Source organism: Schistocerca serialis, chromosome 3 (genome assembly GCF_023864345.2).
Source record: "Schistocerca serialis cubense isolate TAMUIC-IGC-003099 chromosome 3, iqSchSeri2.2, whole genome shotgun sequence".
NCBI classification, from domain to species: Eukaryota; Metazoa; Arthropoda; class Insecta; order Orthoptera; family Acrididae; genus Schistocerca; species Schistocerca serialis.
In genome coordinates, this window is record NC_064640.1 from 326,250,175 (window position 1) to 326,263,634 (window position 13,460).

Genomic DNA, 13,460 nt, shown 5'->3' on the forward strand with positions numbered 1-13,460 from the left:
CTCAGTACTGCGCCACTTTCTTGGCCTGTATGGCGATGAGTGATAGCATAGCAAAAGAGTGCTTGGTCGTGGCGTCATAAATACTACCCGTTTCGGCTAAGGAGTGTCTGTCATTGCTTGTAGCCAGCTTATAGAGGTAGTCCACGACAATCATCGACCTGGAAAGGGTCATTCAGCTGCTGTCACTAGACGCCATTTCCACTAGCTGCGGAACTACAGGCTGCACCTATGTCTGATGCAGTCAGGAGCTGAACTTGTGCCTTCCAGAAGCGGGACTATCTACTGGCCGGCCCCTGCAGACCTCACTGCACCTACTCGGAGCCTGACCGACTGCTGAGCCGCCGCCTGCCCTGTGTGGACAGTTACTACTACTTCAGGCTTGTCTCTGCGAGCATCCTAACCTAGGGTGGGGGGTTTCACCACAGATTTTTACGGTGCTTCCAGCAAATAGCTGTACCTCTGTGCCAGCTAACGTGAGTGAATTCTGCGGAGACTGTATCAGCTGCGTGGTTGTCGTCTGCCTGCGTCCTCACGCTGCGCATCTCCGCCCGCCCGGGTGATGACAGTGTGACTCCACTCCACTGCCGCCTACTTGACAGGACGATGTTGTGACCGCCGGCGTCTTTGAAGGTCATGGACTAAGTCCAGCACGGCCGCCATACTCCAGGCCTATCGTCCGTCCCTGGATGCTGACCGCAGCAAGACAACAATACAACCGCTCCACCCTACGCACAAAACAAGTAGTCTACATTATACTGCTTTTATGATTTATCAGCGGACATCCACCTGCGTCCATGAACCTCATGCCCAGTTAATCAACTCACCACTCCAGCATAGCCTATAGCGGGGAACTGATTTACACCCGCCATCTTGATCCCCGCTACAGTACAGTGGCGTACCTCTTTACACCACACCAAGCGTTGCTTAGCAGTGACTACAGAAACGCGTTGTCACTAGGTGCTGCTCGATCACTGTACTCCTTTGTTCCTAACGGAAAGTCTTTGTGACAGCTAGACTGCTGGTAGCATTTCGGAACTCGTAAGTGATTCTTTCGATTTCATGCCAGTTTTTATAAACTCCTTTCGCAATGATGGACTTCACATTCATATCACGAAAAGTCGACTTGGACTGTTTTATAAGCGCGTTGAAATAACGCTGACTGATTTTTTATTCAAGAAAATAGTCTACGTTTGGACTCACACAGAGCTCTTGACGGACTCATTCTGCTTCTGCCGCTTCTGTTCTAACAACAGAATACTCCCCGTCTCCTTTTATACTGACGGGGGTCCACCTCTCGTAACATTTAGTGGTCATTTTTGCATTACACAGACGCGTTCGGAAACTTTTAATCCTACAGTTTTATCACCCATCTACATCTACATGGATAATCTGAAAATCACATTTAAGTGCCTGGCGGAGAGCTCATCGAATCACTCTCACAATAATTGTCCATTGTTGCAATCTCGTATAGCGCGCGTTAAAAACGAACACCTATATCTTTCCGTGAGAGCTCTGGTTTCCCTTATTTCATTATGATGATCGTTTCTCCCTACGTAGGTCAGCGTCAACAAAATATTTTCACATTCAGAGGAGAAAGTTCCTGATTGAAATTTCGTGAGAAGGTTTCACCGCAACGGAAAACGCCTTTGCTTTAATGATGTCCACCCCAAATCATGTGTCATTTCAGTGACACTCTCTGCCCTATTGCGCGATAATACAAAACGTGCTGCCCTTCTTTGAACTTTCTCGATGTAATCCGTCAGTCTTATCTTTGCACAGTTATTAAACTAGAAGTAAACAAGTAGATTATAATTTCTAAACCGTGAGGAACAGAAGCAAATCATTCATCCCGCTGAAGACCACAACAACAACAAAGGTATGATTTCAAAATTGCTATTATCCTTGACTTACGTACATGAGATGAGATTTTGCGTCCGATAGGCGTGCTCAGGAGTCATTCCTTGAGTAGCAGAACCTCTGAGCTGCCATGAAATAACGTCAAACATCGCTCACCCTCAGTCTTCATCGCATCTGAATATCCAGCCGTAAGTTTAAGCATGATCACCTTTACGCACTTAAATGCAGTGATTATTCTGTTGTTTCACGCCGGAAAATTTCCTGATAGTGTAGACGCTGGTAAAAAGATCAATAAAAGCTAGAGCAGAACGCCACAAGGAGGCTGTGAATAAACTCCACACTCAATTAAGCAATATTCCTTCGCTGTATGTTTCGCTAATTCTTTTTAATGCAAAATTGTATTTTACCCTGTCTTTATTGACCACCCTGCATGATGTGATCTCTAATTCTACTGTGCTACATCCAAATTTTCGTGTTACGGGCGTTGCATGCCACTAATTGTACAAAACTTGATGGATCTAGGGTAGGTGCACGATGCGGCTGCGGGACTTGATGACGGCTGCGGCGTCGCTGTCGCTGCTATCGCTGCTGGCGTCATACCGCCTGACGACACCGCAGCGGCGCCCACCCATGCACTCCGCTGACGCCGACGCCGAACACTTGTCCGCCGACCACACGGAGCGCATCGCGCGTCTTCTACACCAAGTAAGTAGGAGCTGTCCGTACGTTACCATGAGCATGCTTTAAGCGAATTTATACAAGAAAACCTTTCCACTATATCGACAGCCTTTACTCCAATGCATACTGGTGGCCATTGACTATTCAGTACAAGTACAGTGACGGCAGCATGCAACAAACATCAATTCATGTGAAGTATAACGCATGATTGCATAAGCAAATGATTAACATTTTAGTAGAGTCACATCAAGTAGGTACGAGTAATGCCATCTACATACTGTGTATAAAAGGAAATACTTTCTAAGAGAAAAAAAAAGATGTGGTGTACATGTACAGGAAGATAAATGAGTACAATTTCCGAAAAATTGAACCATTTATTCAAGAGGAAGAACTTCAGAAACTGAGTAAGTCAATAATGGTCCACTTCTGGCCATTATGCAAGCAGTTATTCGGCTTGGCATGGATTGATGGAGTTTTTGGATGACCTCCTGAGAGATATCATGCCACATCCTGTCCCACTGGTGCGTTATTTCGTCAAAATCCAGAGCTGTTTGGAAGGCCCAACCCATAATGCTTAAAACGTTTTCAACTGGGGAGAGATACGGCGACCTGCCTCGCCAAGGTGTGGTTTGGTAAGCAAAAAGACAAGATGGAGTGTAGAATATCGCCGACGTACCGCTTAGCTGTAAGGGTGCCACGAATGACATCCTATGGGCTCCAGTCCTTCACTCCTGTTTGTCGGGCCGTATGTTGGACGACGGTCAGGTTGGTATCCAGTCACTGTCCAGGGCGTCGCCAGACATGTCTTCGCTGGTCAGTGGGGCTCAGTTCGAACTGGGAATCATCACTGAAGATATTTCTTCTCTAGTCAGTGAGATTACAGGCCGAAGACGTGTCTGGAGACGCCCTGGACAGCGGTGGGACAACAACGTGACTGTCGCCCGCCATACGGCGCCACATTCAGGCATCAAGAAGTGATGGTCTGGAGTGCCTTTTAATTTCATAGCAGGACTACCCTTTTTTTTTTTTTTTAAAAAAAAGAAATTTCAGCCATTTGATGTTAATTGTTCATTTTGTACACAATCATGATTTCGGCTTTGTAGCCATTCTGTGACTTGTCACAGATGGGTCAGACATATTTTAAGATTTCAACTTGCGCTTGAGAATGGCTACAAAGCCGGAATCACGATTGTGTACAATAAATGAACAACTAACACTCAAGTGGCGGAAATTTCTTTCAAAAATTTTACATGACTGTGGTCCCCCACGAAGGAGAGATCCCTTTGTTTGTTATCCGCGGCGCCCTTACAGCACAGCGGTACGTCGGCGATATTGTACGCCTCGTTTTGTTGTCTTCATGCAAGCCATCATGGGCTTTTCAGCTATATAATGCCCACCCGCACATGGCGAGAGTTTCTACTGCTTATCTTCGTGCTTGCCAGCTACATCGCCGAGTCTCTCCCCAATTGAGAATGGCTGGAGTCTTATGAACAGGGCCCTTCAACCATCTAGGGATTCTGACGATCTAAGGCGCCGTTCGACATAATATGGCACGATACCTCTTAGGAGGCTATCCATCAACTGCATCAATCAGTGCCAAGCCGAATAACTAACTGCATAAGGGCCAGAGATGGACCATCATGTTATTGACTAGCACGGTTTCTGAAGCTCGTTCTCTTGAATAAATCATACAGTTTTTCTAAAACTGTAATAATTTGATTGTCTGTACATGTACACCCCTTCTACCACTTTCCGTCCTATTCTGATAACTCCTCCGGGGTTCGTGGTTTTTTTCCCTTGGAGTGTACTACGGAACGGATTTCTCATGTAAAAATTGCATTTGAATGTCGTTTGTTTGTGAGAATGTGATGTTATGCATCGTGTAAGGAGAAACGTCTGTCATCACGTGACGGAATATGACAGCAACAGGTTTGTGGCGTGTATAGATTGTGATTTCTCGTTGCGCGATAATGCTATTCCCGTTGGTGGGTATCCTACGTCTGTCATGTGGTTATGGGGTTTATGGATTCTAGGGGGGCCATGCACAACGCCATGCAGGATCTCAACGGCGCGACGCCACTAGCGTCAGATAGGACAACATATCGCTCCTCGACCATGCAGGGTCATATAACCAGCTCAAGAACATTATTCAGGAAAGAAACATGTCTGTAGCAGATAACTATCTAGATGGATGCTGCTACGACGCCTGTAACAGCGTAATCTCTTAGCACAGCGGGCGTTATTGTGAGACAGGCACGCCGACGGTGGTGTTCCTAACAAAATTTCATCCTTGCAGACGAGTCTCAGTTATACGTACAGCAACACGGTGGTCGTATCCGTGTGTGGAGGCTCCGAGGAGAAAGACTGTAACTAGCCTGTATTCTTAATCACCGTACGGGCCCAGCACCCGGCCTGGTGGTATGTGGTGCTATTGGGTACACAATAATAAAGCTTCTGGTTCTCATTAATGGTAATCTGAACACCACGTATTATGTTTCTGAAGCTTTAAGACCGGCGACTTTGCCTATCTACGACGTTTCAGTAACGTTATTCCAACAAGGTAATACAAGAGCCGGCCGAAGTGGCCGTGCGGTTAAAGGCGCTGCAGTCTGGAACCGCAAGACCGCTACGGTCGCAGGTTCGAATCCTGCCTCGGGCATGGATGTTTGTGATGTCCTTAGGTTAGTTAGGTTTAACTAGTTCTACGTTCTAGGGGACTAATGTCCTCAGCAGTTGAGTCCCATAGTGCTCAGAGCCATTTGAACCATTTGTAATACAAGACCGCACGTTGCCCGTGCTGTTTTGAAATACCGACCTACTATCGACAGAAACCCAGCAACGTCACCTGGCGAGAAATGACTGCTAGTACACGCGTGGTGTACGTTGTATCAGTGTGCGTGCTGTCAGTGTGTAAAATGGGGAATTCGCGCGATCTATCTGACTTTGACCGATGGCAGATTGTGACAACCCGGATGGTTAGGCACGAACATTTCGGAAACTTCACGGCTTGTCAGGTATTCAAGAAGTGCTGTGTTGATGACTTCAACACGTGGCTAAACCAAAGTGAAATTATATCCAGACGTCGTGGCGTTGGGCGGCCATCCCCATTACAAATGTCGAACGTCATAGGCTGCGCATACTGGTAAAGAAGGACAGGCGTCGAGCTCTGCTGGAACTAACATCAGACTTTAATGTTGGACACAGTGTAAGTGTGTCTGAACACATAGTGCACCGAAAACTCCTAACGATGGACCTCCGCAACCGACGATCTCTGAATGTGCCAATGATAGCCGGCCGAAGTGGCCGTGCGGTTAAAGGCGCTACAGTCTGGAACCGCAAGACCGCTACGCTCGCAGGTTCGAATCCTGCTTCGGGCATGGATATTTGTGATGTCCTTAGGTTAGTTAGGTTTAACTAGTTCTAAGTTCTAGGGGACTAATGACCTCAGCAGTTGAGTCCCATAGTGCTCAGAGCCATTTGAACAATTTTTTTGCCAATGATAACACCGCTACAATGAGAAATATGACTGAAATGGGAACGTGACCATTGGCACTGGACGTTGGCTCAGTGGTATAGCGCTGCATTGTCTGATGAATCCCGATGCCTTCTTCATCATTCCGATAGGAGGGCGCGAATCCGTCGTCTTGCGGGGTAATAGTTCCTTGACACGTGCACGGCGGTACGGAGACAAGCTGGTGGCGTTTTCATTATACTCTGCGAAACATTCTCGTGGCATCTATGGATCCAGTGGAGCTCGTACAAGGTACCATGACGGCTAACTAGTATCGTACACAGGTTGCAGACCACGTATACCTTTCCATGGCCATCATGTTTCCCAACAGCCGTGTCACAGGGTCTGGAGTGTGGTGGAGTGGTTCGAGGAAGACAATGGTGCGCTCCAGTTGATGTGCTGGCCCCAAATCGCCAAATGTGAACCAGATCGAACATACCTGGGATGTGACTGAACGTGGCGTCGGAGCTCATCGGCACTCTCCTCGGAATTTGCGGGAAATGGGTGACTTGTGTGTGCAGATGTGGTGCCAGCTCTCTCCAGCGACCTACCAAGGCCTTTCAAGTTCCATGCCAAGACGCGTCGCCGTTATTATCCCTGCCTAAGGTGGACATACCGGCTATTAGATAGGTTGATTGGCGACTCCATGGAGTGTTCTGTGCACCACGACCAGATATTGGATATAATTGGAAGGAGAAACAGCCTTGGTCGTATTTTTTTGTTTTATTATCCGCAAAATCGATTTTCGGTCACTTAGTGACCATCCTCAGTGCTGTAAGATACAATTAAAATTGTTAGGCATTGGTATTAACAAGCTTAGAGCGAGCACTGAGGACCAAGGCTGTTTTTCCCTCCAATTATATTAGGTAGGTGGTCATACTGTTCTGGCTGATCAGTGTATGTGAGACACATACCATATACGACTAACAGGGAATATTAAACGTATACAGAGAAGGCAGCACGTATGATAAAGATTTGCTTGACCCTAGGAAAGTGTCACGGAAATGCTGAAGAAACTGAACTGGTAGACACCTGAAGGTGCACACAAACTATCTCAAGAAAATATTTTTAGAGAAATCAGGACTTCAGCCGCCTACAGGCTCTGAAATAAATCAGTAGCAAAGGATGAAAATTTGCGACAGACAAGGACTCGAACCCGAATGCTCCGCTCCACTAAAACGGTTCCCTTAACCACCTCTGCCATCCAGACACGCTTCTCGTCCAACCCAAATTCTCAGCTTGTCCTCACTCGCTTATATGTATCGATGGTAGACAATGGAAATCTCATAATAAAGGGTAATGGGCGCTACTTGCGCGTGGCAGCTTGAGAATTTAGGTTGGAGGGGAAACGTGTCCGGATGGCCGAGGCAGTTAAGGCAACAGTTCTAGAGAAGTGGAGCATCTGACTGGCCCGCCACAAATTTTTCAGCCTTCACTATCGATTTATTTCAATGCCTGTTGGCAGCTGAAGTCCTGATTTCTCGTAATACAATTTCTCTACGACCGCTGTATAGGCAGTGGTGTCTGTTTTACCGGACGTGTCAGACACAAGAGACACCACATATCTGTACATACCAGGAAAGCCAATATACATATTTCCAAGGACCGCTTTAAAATCCGACTTTATTAATTTACTTATTAATTTACTGCAAACGCCCACGTATCGCTGCGGTAGGTATCGTGAAGATAATTTTATATTAATTACAGCGCATTTAAACAGTCATTCTTCCTGCACTCCATACGCTAATCTAACGAAAAGAAGCCCTGATAACTAGTACACTGGGAAGAGCCATCTGCGATGCACTTCCCAATGGTTTGGTGAGTAATGATGCAGATGTAAATGACCGAGATGTTACTTCAGTATCGCTTCTCATAACTGCTACAATTCCAGAGTCAATGTTGTGTCGACTGCTTTCAAAAACAATGAATTTTAGTCCCAGTCCAGACTAGACCTTACAGAACATACGTGATTCCTCACAGAGAAATTAGTTTGTAAGCTGTGTATCGTCGTACGCCCCATCACTTAGGGAAGGCTGCTGCGCTATAGAAGTCGGCTCATTCGTCGCTGTGTGGAGAAGATCATAGTGATGAAAGTTTTGCTGTGGCGGTAATAAGTAATTAATTGTCAGTGCATGTACGAATATGTCATGAAGTGGGACAGGCGACGCAATCTATATTTATTTTCAAACATTTCCTGTGGTAAATTATTTATATTCGTCAGTACCAGCCGACGAGTAGACTACGCCATTTGTATCGAAATTTGAATTGAACCTTAAGTATTGATCTCGGAAATATGGTAGTGTGCGATGTATAACGATTGCGAATTTATTATCGTGATATGTGTAGTTAAGCTGAGTCGTTATCGTGACGAACAAAATGCTGTTAAGTTCTCAAGAAATCAGTCGCAAGACTTGTGCTATGTTGCTCTAGTAGAGACTGAAATGTGTATGTAACATTAGTATATGAACAATGCAGCCAAATAAAGTAATATTTCAGAATAGAAATCAAGTTCTCTTAGAACTGTTCTTCTTTGCATAGTAAAGTAATGCCCACACCTTTTGCATTGGAATGATACCTAGTACTTACAGAATTTCAGGAATCGGTAGTCCCACGGAGGATGAAGCATCTCGCCACAAAACTAGAGATATCTAACATAGGCCGCTGTAGATGAACGTTTCAGTTATCTGCCTGCGCAGTTCAGAATGAGAGGATTATTAACTTTGCATGTACACCATCTGATCTAAAGTATCCGGATACCTATTAATGGACGCTTTCAGTCAGGTGTCTGAATGTCTGTGGAGGAATCGCAGCCCATTCTTTCTCAAGAGCCGAAGGCGGGTAAGATAGTTACGTTCAATGTCGGGATCTGGAAAAGAAGTCGATGTTCTCACTCATCCCAAAGGTTTCCACTGGGTTCAGGTCGGGGTTTCTGGTAACCAGCGCATTTCAGGTATTTTACAGTCCATTGCCTCACGGATGCTGCTTTTGACAGCGTGTGTTGTCATGCTAAAGAAGCCATCATCGTCTTAGAATTGTTCCTCTACTGTATGCCGTACACAACACTGTAAAACGTGCATATACTTCTGCATTTACTCTTTTTTTAAGCGCACTAAATGGACCACACCTTAACCACGAAAAACAATACCGTACTCTTAACCCACCTTTGTCTTCACTGTTGGCACCACACATCCTGGCAGGTGACCTTCTCCAGCCATTCGCCAAACCCAGGTCCTTCCATCGAATTTCCACAGGGTGGGGCACGATTCATCACTCCAAAGCACTCCTTTCCACTCGTCCACTCTCCAGTGGCGTCGCACTTTACAACACCGCCGCTTAGTACTGACCGTAGATGAGGATGGTGTTTGGATTGTGGGACGCTCAAGTGAGCTGTCATCAGCGCCCATACAAAGTCCCAATTTGTGCACAGTCTAACTTTTTTCGCAGTCCAATCTAGCCACTGTCACAAATGATGATTATGATGACGAAATGATGAGGACAACACAAACACCCAGTCCTCGAGCACAAAAAAAATCCCCAACCCGACCGGGAATCGAACCCGGGACCCCGTGATCCAGAGGCAGAAACTGGACCACGAGCTGCGCACTGACAGTAGAGATAAAATATATGCTTTATAAGGACATGCTCGACTATGGTACTCCATTCAATTTAAATCCATGTGCAGAATCATGGCGTTTTGGAACTCACCAGTAATTCCTTCCGCTGGTTTCGTGCGACCTTTTAAAACCAGCTTCCGCAATGTTCAACGGTTACTGTCCGTCAGTACGTAATTTTTACCTGGTCTTGGTGTCACCTTGGTTTTCCTTCGTGTTTCCACTTCACAATCACATCAGCAACAGTCAGCTTGGAGAGCTTTCTAAGGGTTGAAATGTCGTGTATGAATCTGTTGCTTACTTGGCATCCAACCATTAACCCACGTTCGAAGTCATCGAGATCTCCTGATCGAGCCATTCTGCTTTTACTACTTCTCTACTGACAAACAATTACTCACTGCCTCCATTTATGTACGTGCGTTCGTCTCTCATGAAATCAAGCGATCAATTCCGAATTACATAAGTGTTTCCGGACGCTTGTCATCGGATAATGAATAACGCCGTTTATGTTTCCGCAGACCGGCTGTCACCAATCGCAGAATTCATGAAGTCCATTTGATTAAGAGTAACGTTGTCACTCTCATGTTCCTCAATAATTGTTTCAATATAACTGAGACAGATACGTCCCTCCCTTCGTCTACTTCTGAGGTTTTATTGGTTTACCATACCTCTAAGCAACAATGCTTTGCATCTTTCTTAGGACCAATACGCATCCAATTGTGTATATTCTGGTATTGACCTTGACCTGAATTGAGCTGCTCCATTGCTCTAATGGCTTGGCTTACTGCCTCATGGGGGTTCCAACAGTGGCACACGATAAAATACAGATTCCTAATTTATTACTTTATAACAGAACGTAATACAATTAAATTTTCATGGCCGTTATAAGAATTATCTTATACATTGTCAGATTATTTTTCTTGACTCTCTCCTTCTTTTCTGTTTTAGCAATTCATTCTTTTGTATGGCTTTCTCTAACGCTTCAACGATATTAAATTCGTTTCCAATAATCGCTGATCCTGTGAGTCAGAGAATTAACTACTTATTCCTGAGCTCATTCTAAACCTAACAACTCTCACATACTTTTTGTGCTCTACCTACGATATTAACAATTGTGCTATTGATATTTCATCAAATATCGATATCTTTCTCCAAGAGGTATCGAAATGTATAGGCGATATCACTTTCACCGATATATCGATAAATCGATATCAAAATGGCGATACCGTGTACCGATATTATATTTTATATATTTTTTTTCACAATTTTCGATAAATATTCGAAGTTGCCCTTTTGATACTCTAGTACAGCGTAATTTTACTTTCACTGTGTGAAAGAGTTTCAATACTTTTTGAGCTGTCATCACATCTACTCTTTCACTTTGATTGTGTGAAGCAAATATAGATGGCACAAAGGAGAAATGTGATTGCACTGGGGGTGGTGGTGTGATAGGAATAACAAGATATCCTATGTGAAGAAATAGCACTAGTGTGCTCTTTCTTCATGTTGGCATTCTTAAAAAACTGGTGCTGAAACTGATGACAAGATTGGTCTTTGCAGTGGGTGGAGACGAGTGGGGCAAAATACTGAAGTAATCGGCGCCCAGCGCGACCAACAGAAAGTGCAACGTTTAACTTCACCACGCAATTTTGATAATACAACTGCTAGGTCGCTGGCGTTTACAGGACTGAAAAAAGAGGGAGGTCGACATGAAGTATTACAGACAAATTCGATATGTTACGAAACCGAACGACGGACCCATCGTCCACCTTTTGTTGTGACATATACCAGCAGTATCTATTGTTAGCAAAGTGGTTATCGCGAAGTGCGGACGTGCATCGTTTTCCTTTCAGTTCTTGCTTTGAGGGGGATAAGCAGGCTTCTAGTTTGTTGAGGTACAGAATATCTAATAATAAACCAGTACTTAAATAAACAGATCTAAAGCTGGCAGTGTATTTACAATGTGCAGCCGATATTTTTTCCGTCAATATATCGGTAATTTTTTTCAATGTATCGACGGCCGATAATGAGATTTTTTTAAAATATCAATCTTTCGGATTCCCGATATTTTAAAAAATATCAACTGTCTTAATTAACAGCTACCTTTCCTTGTGTAAATAAGTCTATAGTTCTCGTTTCACATTCTGTCTTAGCTAATCTGTAATGCCCATTCACTCACCTTTAGTCTCTAATGCCACTGCCTCACAGTGTGATGACCTTGCAGACCGAAAACAGATTAACTAAATAAATTAATGCTGTAGAATATACACATCACTGTGATTTTTATTTATAACTGTGTTGTTTCTACCAAACAAACGACGGAAGACTAAGTTCACATGATAAAATATGCCACGTTATGCACTGTTATCTGTCTTTTCGAGTAGACTATTTGGACAAAAAGTATAGTCAACACCACACGTTTGGTTTAGCAAACAGTATTTGCAAGACAAAATTACACCAAATTTTATTATAGTAAGGCGAGAGGAATATCTTCCGTTGCTAATAAAGCCACTGAGGTCGCAAGGTATACGTATGTGGACAACGGAAGAAATGAAGCAGTGGTATTGTATTCGAGACCACATGTCTACTCATCTGGAAGTGGTACACACGACTATCACATCGAAGTTGCATCCACGTGAGTTTGATGTTATTGATAGCGAATTTCGTGACTGTGTGAGTGGTCTCATTCACGATATATTCTGCGCACAGAGAAGAAATTAGCTATGATTAGTAACGCGAGTGCAGTTCCATCCCCAACTGCAAATAAAGGTTTTCACAGCGTGTCATTAAGCTGTCGGACTTGCTCGTTTCGACAAATGAACAAAATGTGCTTGAGAAAAATTTTAAACACGCTACCTCCCATCCTCCATAATGTAAAGAACTAGATATAATGAAGGTGGATGCTGAATACTTTTCAGCTAGACACTAATGCAAAGCATAGCTAAAGATACTATCGCAAAACATCCATTATAGAAAGGAACAACACGTGAGTGTATAGGTCCACAGAGTAAGGATTTTCACATCCTCAAGATCTTCAAAAAGAAATTTCATCAGTGAGATAATACTGCCACAAAATCAGATTAAGGCAACACCACTTTTGAACTAGCGTGATTATTTGTAAAAAGTAAATTGTCTCCCGAGTCCCACATGCTTCGAATACATTTCTGAAGTTCCTATCAAGAAATTCAAAGAAGAAACTGAATGTGCAATTAAATCTTGCAAAATCATGGTTTATGATTTTGAAGCAAAACTGTTTACTAACATGAATTCAGTACCTCCTAGACTATATGGGCTCCCAAAACTACAGGAACATGTTCTACCCATCCGTTCAGTTATGATCATTTACTACTCCATCTTACAAACTGGCTAGTATACTGGACACTTTCATTAAAAGTAATACAGAGTTGAAATCAAAGCAAGGCATCTTAAACTAAGTGGATTTTGTAAATAAGATTAAAGATCTATCTATCTCACACAGTGCTAGATTAGTATCATTTGGTGGCTGCAGTTTGTTTTCCAACATACCAGTAGATGAATGTGATGATGTTCTGAGTGTGTTCATGAACATATCTAATGTCATCCCTGTGGAACTGTATGGCCTGAGACTAACCAATGAGACATGCTAAACACAAAATAATTTTGAGTTCCAACGGATTCAGCTAGCTGGCTAATCTGTGGGATCCCCCCTTAGTCCACTTTCGGCTGAAATATTGATGAATTACTTGGAACAATTGTTTATGAATAAACAACCTTCGAGTGCAAATGTAAAATAGTAGATCAGATATGTCAATGTTGTTTGGTGT

The 13,460-nt window shown here is 43.8% G+C and overlaps 1 protein-coding gene across 1 annotated transcript in view; it reads left to right on the forward strand.

Moving 5' to 3' along the window:
- Positions 1–13,460, forward strand: part of LOC126470809 (uncharacterized) — a 574,426-nt gene that overhangs the window by 371,595 nt on the left and 189,371 nt on the right. Inside the window, exon 3 of the mRNA XM_050098820.1 lies at positions 2,380–2,562. Within this exon, the coding sequence (XP_049954777.1) occupies positions 2,392–2,562 (171 nt within the window). The 5' untranslated portion in view covers positions 2,380–2,391. The remainder of the gene's footprint in view (positions 1–2,379; positions 2,563–13,460) is intronic.